Raw genomic sequence first — 11,629 nt, forward strand, 5'->3', positions numbered from 1 at the left:
ACTGGTTGTTATGTATTACCTAAGTTTCTCGCTCTAGCTCATGCCCGCTTTAGTCTACAGAAAAACCAGACCAAAGCAGCAGCCATCCAGTAAACCCTTCTCCTTCCTCTCTCCCATTTCAACCTACATAAATATGATATTTTTTTTCTCAAGTTATTGATGGAAGTTTAAATTCCAGACATTTGAAGAATTAAAAAAAAAAAAACCCCAGACAGATTTCAACACATGAATTCCAGACATATGGCAAGGCTATTCTCTCCCAAGTCAGATATATGCAGGGTTTCTAATCTCTCTCTCCCATTCTTATTTTCACTGAGAATAAAGGACAGCGTGTCAGCCATCAATAGTTTTTTTTTCAACAATGTATTAGTAAAAAAAAGGTGTATATGAATCCACATCCATAGCATATGGTTTATTATAAAAATTTTACTTCAATGCAAACAAAATTGGCAAAACCTGTAACATCATCGCCTTGCTAGAACCTCTCCTGGACAAAGCACTTGGTGCATCATAAAATTTTACAGCAACATCATGAACACATGGCATCATACTGGGAGAACTGTGCTGGCAGGTCCGTGGTGTGCAGCAAGCACAAGGCTAGGCAAGCACAGCAACATGAAAGCAGGGCCTCAATTTTCATCTAATCCTTATTTTAAAAGAAATTTGATATCATTCATAAATCTTGTTACATAACCAAGTATGATGCCATATTACTGCTACTGAGCTGAAATCATGCTGCTTTCAGGAAACTGTCTAAAAACTCTTCACCAGGAAACAGCACAATGGAGGTAGACAGTACAAGCTGTGGTGGCCATTCAAGGCCACAAGACCGTTACCTCTGGCACAGGCCACGTTGGCACGGCTTCCCTTTAAGTATTATCTAGGTGGTGTGCAGAGAGGGTCAAGCAATTCCTTACAGCTGACTGGTTCACAGCAAGGCAAAGCTGTATATATATATGTCTATGAAAAGTAGCATGAAGAGATTTTGGTTGTGTGAGATCCACCACCAGTGTAAAGGCACACAGAGAAATGGAAGCCATAGCAATGTGAACACAGAAACTCCTGCTGGCTGGTGAGTAGTTGCTTTGATGGGGAGTGTCTTCCTCCAGGCACGTGTGTTGGGCCCACAAACAATGGAACACCTGCTGCAGACCCAACAATAAAAGCCTTAAATCGCCTGACTTTACATAAATAAAACATAAATTATGCCTCTAGTCACACTGCACAATAATAGTCAAAAAAAGATTTCACAAACTTTTTTATAAGAATAGAACAATATAAAATGCATATAAAAAATAACAACTCTTTACTTTTGTTTTGCAGTGGTACTGTCTCTTACACAAACTTCCACACAAGTCATCGCTCATCAGTCATTACATATTAGGATAAAACTTTCAACTGTCTTAGCATGACAAGACATGAGACAGGGCAATGGCACTCTTCATACTATATACATAGGTCATATGTACTTAAAACAGTACACGCATAAATATTTAACTATTTGATGACATCACAAACAATGAACATCCTAAATGCTCAAGTCTTTGGCAAGAGGGATACAGTCTTATATTTCTCACACTGAGTCACTGGAGTCATGATCACTGTCTCCACAATGACTACTAATTGCATAATTCTTCAGGTGTTGTTGCTCCTCTATTGGACACCATTTCCAGACAAGTCTACTGGATCAGGATCAAGTCAGTGCAGGTTCAATTAAGTAAGCTTTCCTTCACATTACCATAATACATCATTTTGCCACCTCAGACACTATTACTGCTCAGATGACTTGGTACAGCTTCACCTCAGAAGTTTCACTTTGAAAATCAAAGGGAGCAGTGATGTTGGGGTTATGTGGAGGAATCTCCCTTGCCCACTCTTGGAGCCGGAAGCCACACTGAAAGAACAATACTCATTTAGCCATATCATGCAAAACAAATATATAAAAAATAAAAGAAAAATCACTTACATTTTTGTTTCAATGAAACTATTCCATAAAATTCAACAAGAAATGGAGAATGAATTTTCTTTCTCTATTAACAAAGCAATAAAAAATCAGAGAACTTTATAAGTGTCTTACATCAAGATACTGCAAAGAATCTTCAAGGGAGGGTATGGTGACCATCAGTGCCCCTTTCTTAACGTTGGCCCGAAGGAACGCCCAAATGCGAGCCTGGACGGAGGGAGGCATGAAGAACTCAAACACGTTATTGAGACAGATGATGTCAGCCACACGCACGACCTCGCTATGGTCCTGGATGTCTCCGTGCAGCACCTGGAGGCGATCCTGGGACAAACGTTTTCCTTAGTAAGTCAGTAATGCTAATTATTACAGTAATAAATTCTTATCAAATCATGATCAGTAAAAATTTAATGATGAGAAATACACAAAGAAATTCACAATATCTACATGCATACAATCAAATACACATGTGGTTCATCTTATCTTGGTGCTAACATATCCATGAAAAATTATTTGTATCAGCCTGGAATTCTAAGAATGTTTAATATACAGTGCTCATCATAAACATTGTCGCCGTAGACCAAGGTATCCGTTTCAAGGATCAAAACATGTGTGCTTTCCTTGGCAGGTATCATGTGCTTTAAATTTAATCATTACACATCTGGCATCTCAGCCTGGGTGTCAGGTAGCTTGCAAAGGTGGGAAGAAGTGATTTGCAACTGTTAATCACTCTGACTGGCAGGTGTTCTGTTGCTGTCCTGCACTCCTAACTCCCAGACTGGCTTACAGTTTCTCTACTGCTTAGGAGTTTTCCTGGACAATGGTGCACTACCAGATCTTGTAACAGGATGACATCACAGCCATCTCAGCTCTCCACAAGGCTGGACACTCCACGTGGGCTCTCTGACCAGACGGGTGTCAGTGTCCGCCAAGTTCAACGATATGTGAAGCATATCGCTGAACTCGGCAGCAACAACATACCTATCAAGAAGAAACACCCTCAAAACCTCCCTGTGAACCTTGAGAGTGGTACACCTTGAAGTCAAATGCAATCCACAAGTATCTGCCAGGAAAATTGGGGAAGACAACTTAAGATTGCTGAGTAATGTGTCTGTGAGGACATTATCATACCGCATCTACGATGATCTCCAGAACCTGAGTTATGCGGCGCAGCCCAAGCCTGTGGTACTGTAATCCAGCAAGAGAAGAGGCTTACATTTTGAGAGAGGATGAAAGACTAGACCATTGAGCAGTGGTGTGGTGTGCTGTGGAGCGACAAGTCAAGATTCACAGTGACAGCCAGCAGTCAAGGTTGCATGTACCAGTGCCCAGGCAGTGACCTCCTTGACCCCCACTACACTGATGGTGTGGGGATGCTTTTCCTACCATGGGGTGGGCAGCCTTGTGGTGTTACCCAAAAACACCACTGAATCAGGGGAATTACCTCAAGCTTCTGTGTGACCATCTACCAGTGTCTTTCAAAATGTGTCAGGCTTCCACCTTCATGCAGGACCGTGCACCATGCCATACTGCTAAATCAGTGAGGCAGTGGCTCAGAGACTGCTTTGTGCCATTCTTCAAAAACTGGCCAGTTAATTCCCCAGATCTGATCCCATGGAAAATTTGTGGGAGTTACGTAGCCACGACTGTTCAACTGTAGCCAAACTCCAAGCTACGCTTCACCACCTTTGGAACACATTCGCTACCCAGTATCTCATGCTGCTTGCAGACAGCCTTCCGGCCCATTAGGACGAGTGCAGGAGACGTCAAGGGAAGCCAACAAAGTATTAGCTGTTGTAAGTTCAATAAATTTCTTTGGATGCAGTACATGTTTATATTACCTGGCATAGCACAGGAGATAGGTGTGACAATATTTATGGCAAGCACTGTAAAATTTAAGTCACAAGACTTACTTGGAACTGATATTTGTTGATGATCGTTTGCTGGACTTGGCATAATTCTTGGTTGATCTCGACTCCAACTATCCTCTGACACTTAGTATAGATGTAGGCCTGGGAATAAAGGGATTGATCAATCATTTCATGGTACAATATTTTTCTCTCCATAAAATATTTCATTCTCAAGGTTTATGAATATCAAAATAACACAAAGTTTATATTACTTTCAATGACAAATAATTTGCAATCAGCTGAGACAAGGTCTGACTCACCCCATATAATACTGCTCCAAGTCTTGAGCCTATATCCAGTAATATTGTATCTTCAGGTATAGGTGGAAGAAGGGCTCGGAAGACATAAGCTAACCTCTCTCTTGAGGCCGAGTGGCTGACATATGCTGAAGAAAAAAAAAGAGAAAAACAGAGAAATATTACTTGATGTAAACTATAAAAATCAACAAAGTAAAGAAATCTAAAACATGAAAATGAATTATTTAAGCTAATTAATTTTAAGGAGCTGTCTGACATAAAAAAAAAAACTACAGCACTCTCTCTCAATACATATCTTTGCTTTTGACACTCCTCTCAATTCCTCTTTCATTCTTGTATTTCCTTTGCACAATCCTGAGCCATATACACTGCACAATAAAATACAAGGCATGAGAAACTCCAGCATTTTCAGCAGCAACTTACTGATGGGCTGTGTGTTGTGGGAGGAGCAGTCCACACAGTAGTTCCTGGCAAGCTCACCCGTGTCGCACAGCTCATCCACCATGTCCTCATCATAGAGAAAAGCATCCACATGCAGTGTGTGGGACGGGTCACAGTCAGCATTCTAGAAAGACCATCACACTAACTTGCTGGAGCTCTTTCATGGATTCCTTGAGAATATTCTATATCAAATACCTTTTAAATTCATGTAAGATTTACCAACAGACTTTCATGCACAGTGTCTTCAAGTCTATGCATGATGTGAGAGAGAGAGAGAGAGAGAGAGAGAGAGAGAGAGAGAGAGAGAGAGAGAGAGAGAGAGAATGTTATGAGGAAAAAATACAATGATCTTCAGGACTATTCTAATTCTTTATACTTTAGTTTTCATTAACCATGTATAGAGGAGCACAGGAAAGAGAGAAAGGAAGATTGTAATGATATGGTGTCTCTTACACTGATTGTTATGGGATGTTCCTTTTTCAATCTTAAGAGCTTTCTTTTAGTGGAATCCTTAATGATGGAAGGAAAATTTCAAAATAAAAGAATGAAGTGAGGAAAGCATGAGCAGGCAACAACAGTCATGCTGCCAACTGCCTCCCATGATTCTGATGGACTTATGAAAATCCATCTTAGGAAGGGTTGCGTACCATTTTTACACATAAAAAGAAGTCCTTATAGCTACATCTAGAAAAAATGTGAAGAAAAGCAATAGTGACACAGTATTATTTTGTGCAATGTGAAAAATGCCATTAATAATCTGCTAAGTATTACTAATGGTAATGGACAGTTAAGTAAGGGAAAATGAAGGCCCCAAGTCAAATGACTTTTTGCACTCCACTATGAATAATGTTTTCCTCAACTTGAAATTCACTCACTGACTGACAATTTGTAAGGTTTTAAGTTTGCTTAATGAAACTGACAAACATTCAGAGATCATAAGACTAAGGGAATGTCAAAACTACAGGAGAAATACAAGCTCCACATTACTCAACTTTCAGCCATGACTACTCATATCAAAAAAGAAAAAAAAATCTCCATTATTAGCAGCACACATTATACACTGACTTCAGACTATGATATAATACACACAGCATCCCTCAGCCTCACCTCTCCTACAGAAGGGAAGGTGATCTGCTCTGTGGGAAGGATAGCATTGAGTGGCATGAGCTCCCTTAAGTCATCGGCAATCTTGCGCAGCTTGGTGTCCCCAGAGGTGTATTCCGAGGTGCAGGCAGGGGCCATTGGGGGTGGCAGGCATGGGGGAGGGCACACCATGAGATTGGGTGGGTCTGAAAACATATAAGTAATAATGATAACAATAATAGTAATAATAGTAGTAATGTTATCATCGGTAATAGTAATGATAGTAACATAAAGAGATGCTGTTTTACCATGGTCAATCTCAGTATTTGACAGTATTTTGTTAACCTCCACAATTATCAATATTTATTTTTCTATCTTTTTTGGTAGGTTTTGATACCAAGGCTTTCTCGCATATTCATATTCCTACTGGTAATAACGATGAGTCCCTAATAACTGAAAATATATACAAATTATACAATGCTGCTAATTCATTGTTATATGTTTATCTTCTGGCCTTTTTTTCAGAATGGTAAAAATAATTGGCTTTCTTGACTCAAAACAAAATGCAACATAACACTACCAAGGTTATATTCTTTGGTGAGGAGGAAGTTATTATTATGCTCTGACAATCAATAATTTTCCATGCCATTATCATAATGATAAATGCCACAAAAACTTCCCTGAAGCCAGTCGCATTGTCTTCTCATGCCATACTCCAAGTAAATCAATAAAAGAAATCACATTTCATATGGTTGATAAACAACAATACTGTATGCAATTCATGTAAGAGGCGAATGTGACTTCATTAATGCTGCGACTATTCTGCAAAGATACAAAGACAAAGTCTTGTCAAACGCTGTAATGTTTGATTAGGTTAGGTTGCATGTGATGACTACCAATTTAAGAATCACAAAATGATTTGGTCGGAAGTTGGGGGCTGTCCCTGATCGACACCATGCCATTACATAACATTACCAATGCAGTTATTTAGTAGGGCAGTTTTTGCTCACCTCCCCTGATCCAGGTGTCGTCGACCCAGGCCAGGAAGGCCTTGCGGGTTTCCGGCTGAGGCAGTTGTTGCAGCACCGCCAGAAAGGCCTCCTGTGCCCCTTTGAGGTCCATGCTCCACCTGGCAAGGAAACAACGGTAACATAAACACTACTGGCCCACACCTGAACACTCAGAGGTAAAGCAAACACCTCGACCATGCAGGTGCCGCTACACCGCAACACTACTACACCGGCCCGCGCCGCCACTCAGCTGATTGCAGGTAAACACTAAACAGTAAACACCAAACAGTTGACGCCTGTCACCCGCCGCACCAAACACCTCCACGTGACGGTCTTGGCGTGACGGCGTCACACACTTGTCCAACAATTATTTGTGTTTATTTATTTTCTAACGTTATGATCAATTAAAAGAAATCAGTAAATTAACTTAATATGAAACCTTAAAATAAACTAAATTTGATGTAGTATAGATAAAAATATACAGGATGTGCCTGGAGGAACCGTCCCACGTGTGTTGTAAGTTGTTCGACAATATTAGTGAGTGACGCAACGAACTTGGCGAGGGAAGCCGCGGGCCATGGACCAGAGGCTGGCACACCTCAGGAAGGAGTTTGTGGAATGGAGGAAGGTAAGAGTACTGTCAATGTATCATATGCAGGCAACGAATCCTCTTATTTACGTGGATTTATTTTAATGAACATCGACCACGAAATATTCAAATGTGTGATGTGGAAATGACTTCTCTGGGCATGGTTGAATATTTATGTTAGTTTAATTTACATTTCGATCACCTTTTCTTTAGTCAAATATAGCAAACTTGAATCATGACGCAACCTGGTCTAGTAAAAGCACTGACAATGATGTGCGATTAATATTGATCTTGACAGTTTGAATAATTCATTAAAGGCGGGTTTACATGTGTCAATATGCGACTGAAATTGCAATTCCGACTGAATATCGGTGCCTAGCGACATGTTGGTCTTGTTCAGTCGATTTGCGACATTGTTTACGTTGTGACGTCACGGATAAAGGTTTGAAAAGCAGGTGTCGATGTAGAAAAGATTTTGGAGTTGGCGAGGCGAAAAGAGTACATCTGGGACCCTAATAATGAATTATACAGAAAAAAAAAAATTAAGCAAAATGACGTTCGATGAGATAGCTGCCACTCTCCAAGAACTGTTTCCCTCTGTGCAGGGTGTTGTTGGTGAGGATTTAATACTTCTGACTTAATTTTATCGTCACCGGAGGAAGATATCTTGTTGGGTAGCTGTTCGTTTACATTCACTTCTCGCCAACCAGCCGATACTTCCCAGTCACTATGTGTGAACGTGTTCCGACTAGAAGGGCTCTGTGGATACTTCTAACGACTTACAATTTCAGTCGCATATTAACACGTGAATCCGCCTTAGCATTCATTCAGGCGACACGTGACTGGTGGTGCAACGCGCAGCGCCTATCAGTGCATTGGTACTGATGAGGCAGATTTCGTCGTGGTCATTCTCGTAGACACTGTTGTAGTAATATTGGTTACACAATTGGTGCTTTAAGATACAGCAGTATTTCCTAGACATTTGATATATGTTCATCATCAGACTCTAAGATTGTCGTTTTACAATGATAATAATTCCGCAGAGAGAGAGAGAGAGAGAGAGGAATACTCCGTTTCTCCAGCAAAACTATATAAATTATTTTGAACTAAACGGCCTTTCTTTCTTTTTTTTCTAACGCCTATGAATTGGTCCTCATAACACACACACACACACACACACACAAAGAGAAATGTTCGACTTTCGACTATAGTATTCCTTGATTTCGTGATTTATGCTTCAAGGACCACTCCGTCATTGTGTCCTTGGATTAGGTAGTACATCAGGAACAGCCTCTTCTCGCCCGCATAAACAAGAGACAAACGGAAAGCAACGGACTCTCATGCACCACCTGAGAGCTGAACAAAGAGCCCACTGTACACGGTAGAATCCTATTAGAACTGAAGCAGGCAGTGAGGAGTCAGGAGCAAGGGTCGGGCAGGGGGTTGGCGGCGCCTATGCCACTAACCAGACAGATCTCCTTATACAAGATTTGCATTTGAATACGTAACAGTCAGTCAAGGCTGGGCCGAATAATGTCTCATCGAAGGAGAGAGAGAGAGAGAGAGAGAGAGAGAGAGAGGGGGGGGGGGGGAAATACCAAGGACGGAAAGTTTCAAGCAGCCGCCTCTCGTAAGTAGGAATGAAAGTGGAAACTGAAAATTATAGTATAGGATATTAATTTTTTGCAACGATTTTCTTTTTATTTCCTAGATTTACCCTTTTTAATATTCTTTTCTGGTTTTACTTAGGATCACTTTTTTTCATTTATTTTTCCCCTTATGCAATTATTCACGCCACAACATGATTTTTAATTGGTTTAGAGAGAGAGAGAGAGAGAGCATATAGCCAAGAGTCGAGAGTCGAGACAAAAATTACTATTATACACATGCAAGAATATCAAGCAAGAAGTTGGCCTTGTAATGTGCGTGTGTGTGTGTGTGTGTGTGTGTGTGTGTGTGTGTGTGTGTCCCTTCCATGTGCGCGTGTCCTGTCCGGTGGGAGCGTGAGGAGTGAATGATACTACCCTCACAGGACGAGCATGAATGGGGTCGCGGAACACACCAATGAATGATGTAGTGAAGTGAAGTGAGTGGGAGACGAATGGGGGAGATTGCGCTTGTGTGACTGTTGCTCTTTCTCCTCGTCTTCCTCTACTACTACTACTACTACTACTACTACTACTACTACTACTACTGATAATAATAATAATATTGCAGTCGTTTGGAGCTGGTATCCATTATATTTGTCACCGCCTCCCATTATCACCATTCCTCGTGTGTTGTTTATGATCTTATCGTGGTATATCAAGGCCAGCAGGTTTTCTTATAAAGCTAGACGCACACAGGGTCAGTTCAGTCAGGTTATAAATAAGACACATTATCATAAATTTGACGCCGCGATAGAACCTATTTATGCAAGAGGGCATCATAGGCTACCGATGACTGGTGTTGCCGTTCAAAGGTATATAGAAATAGGTTGTGATGCCACGCGCTTCATCACGCGTCCTGTTTGCCGTTGTCCCGTGGTCGAGGCTAAACTTTAACGTCTTAAAAGCAACGAGTAATTATAGAATGAAATTGATTTGCCGTTTAGGTGCGAGATTACAATCTAAGGTTTTTATTTATTTTTTTTTTCCGCTGTTCTTGAAATAAAGAGCCAAAAGGAAAGAAAAGTGACAGCATCACTAAACAGTAATAAGCGTCGTGAATGACACGAATGCACGTTTATGTCAGTTTTTCCTCCCTCTCTCTCTCTCTCTCTCTCTCTCTCTCTCTCTCTCTCTCTCTCTCTCTCTCTTGCCCATTAACGAAAGACCTCCGTGTATTGAGGCACGTTGCTGACACTCCTAAGTTCAAGCCAGCTATTTATCTTACCTGGATTTAACTTAGTGTGATTTGAAAGAAAATAGTTTAGACTTTAGTGTTTATACAAATTGTGAATGTATTAAGGCGTTGTGCCGCGCTATAATTCAATCAATCAATTTTGCTTAGACACGAGGAGCATAATTTCGGGGGGGGTGAAGGCAAGTACAATAATGTTCTTTGTACGCAGTCCCTCAGAGCAGGCAGCCACACCTCGCCCTCTTGAAAGTAATAGATGATGCGTTGCTAGTTTGGCTTGCTCAGATTCGAACAGTGTAGCCTTCATCGTATTTTCGTCCAAGATTAATAGGCGATAAAGTTCCGCAAGTGATGGCCTATAAAATCTGAAAGCAATCCTGCACGTGGTAGATTTCTGAAAGGAAGAAAAAAAAAAGAAGAAAAAAAGAAAGAAAACTCGATTATTCTTATTTTGTGGCTGTGCTGTTTGGCTGGGAATTATATACTAGACATGCTTATTCATATTTTCTGGTTAATGTTAGACTTGAGCAATACAACGAACTATTATGTATTTTGTTTTAAGTTTATGATAACGAAACCCGAATAAAAAAAAATAAAAAAACTCAACTTATGCTAGACAAGATTCTTTACACTGTTTACGCATGTTACAAAAAATTAAAGTTATACGAAAGAGCTTAACCCCTTTAGTACTACGACGCGTTATTAGATTTATTCTGATTACTCTTTGGTCACTTTATACAGCTTCAGAAACTTAAAATAGGGAAGACTGGCTATTAATCTTTTAATTTCCTAATGTAAGTACATACATAAAATCTTATCATATCCACACTCACGGTGAAAAATGCGTTCCTGTACTGAAGGGATTAAGTTTAATTGATGTAAAAAATAAGGCAGAAAATATCCAGCAGACTTAGAATATACGTCGTGACTTGGCTATTAGTAAAGAAAGAAAACTGTTACACACTATCAATACATTATAACCTTAGGAATTGAGGCCTTTTACTGTTGTTGAGAGAGAGAGAGAGAGAGAGAGAGAGAGAGAGAGAGAGAGAGAGAGAGAGTTAATTTCATTCCTATGTTACGTAAGAGTTTAAGTGACTTGTGCAGAAATAGAGCGTAAAAGTTGTAGGTCATTACTGGAGAAGTATCTAAAAGTAAAAGTGAAAGGAAAAAAAATAAAGAAAAATAGTATAAGTAAGTAAATAAATAAAAAAAAACGCCTATTTTGAAACGTTCTGTGGTCTTATGAGGAAGTTTTCTTATTTTCATTATTATTTTTTCATTTGTATTACAGAATACTTATTAGCTCGTCCTTAGAACCATGAAAACACGACGCAACTTTCGATTAACTTGCAGGAATCCCTTTAAGAACATTGCTGAACTCTTTAACTTCACTTACAATCACAAGGATATCATTGAAATTCCGCACTTGTTTGAGAATAACGCAGAATCCTTGTTGAATGTCCCTAGAAGCACGGAAACACCATTGAAACTAAATACATACATGGCATCTTGCTTAAGAAAACATTCTGATCCTC

At 40.0% G+C, this 11,629-nt stretch overlaps 1 protein-coding gene across 1 annotated transcript in view; it reads right to left on the bottom strand.

Annotated features, from left to right (window-relative positions):
• Nucleotides 1–397: 397 nt before the first annotated feature.
• Nucleotides 398–11,629, bottom strand: part of LOC123510364 — a 25,659-nt gene continuing 14,427 nt past the window's right edge. Inside the window, exons 3-10 of the mRNA XM_045265458.1 lie at nucleotides 8,600–8,703; nucleotides 6,662–6,780; nucleotides 5,676–5,857; nucleotides 4,551–4,692; nucleotides 4,131–4,255; nucleotides 3,874–3,972; nucleotides 2,078–2,284; nucleotides 398–1,894 (exon numbers count right to left, since the gene is read on the bottom strand). Of these exons, the coding sequence (XP_045121393.1) occupies nucleotides 1,778–1,894; nucleotides 2,078–2,284; nucleotides 3,874–3,972; nucleotides 4,131–4,255; nucleotides 4,551–4,692; nucleotides 5,676–5,857; nucleotides 6,662–6,780; nucleotides 8,600–8,703 (1,095 nt within the window). The 3' untranslated portion in view covers nucleotides 398–1,777. The remainder of the gene's footprint in view (nucleotides 1,895–2,077; nucleotides 2,285–3,873; nucleotides 3,973–4,130; nucleotides 4,256–4,550; nucleotides 4,693–5,675; nucleotides 5,858–6,661; nucleotides 6,781–8,599; nucleotides 8,704–11,629) is intronic.

This window comes from Portunus trituberculatus, chromosome 28, assembly GCF_017591435.1.
Source record: "Portunus trituberculatus isolate SZX2019 chromosome 28, ASM1759143v1, whole genome shotgun sequence".
In the NCBI taxonomy this organism is placed as follows: Eukaryota; Metazoa; Arthropoda; class Malacostraca; order Decapoda; family Portunidae; genus Portunus; species Portunus trituberculatus.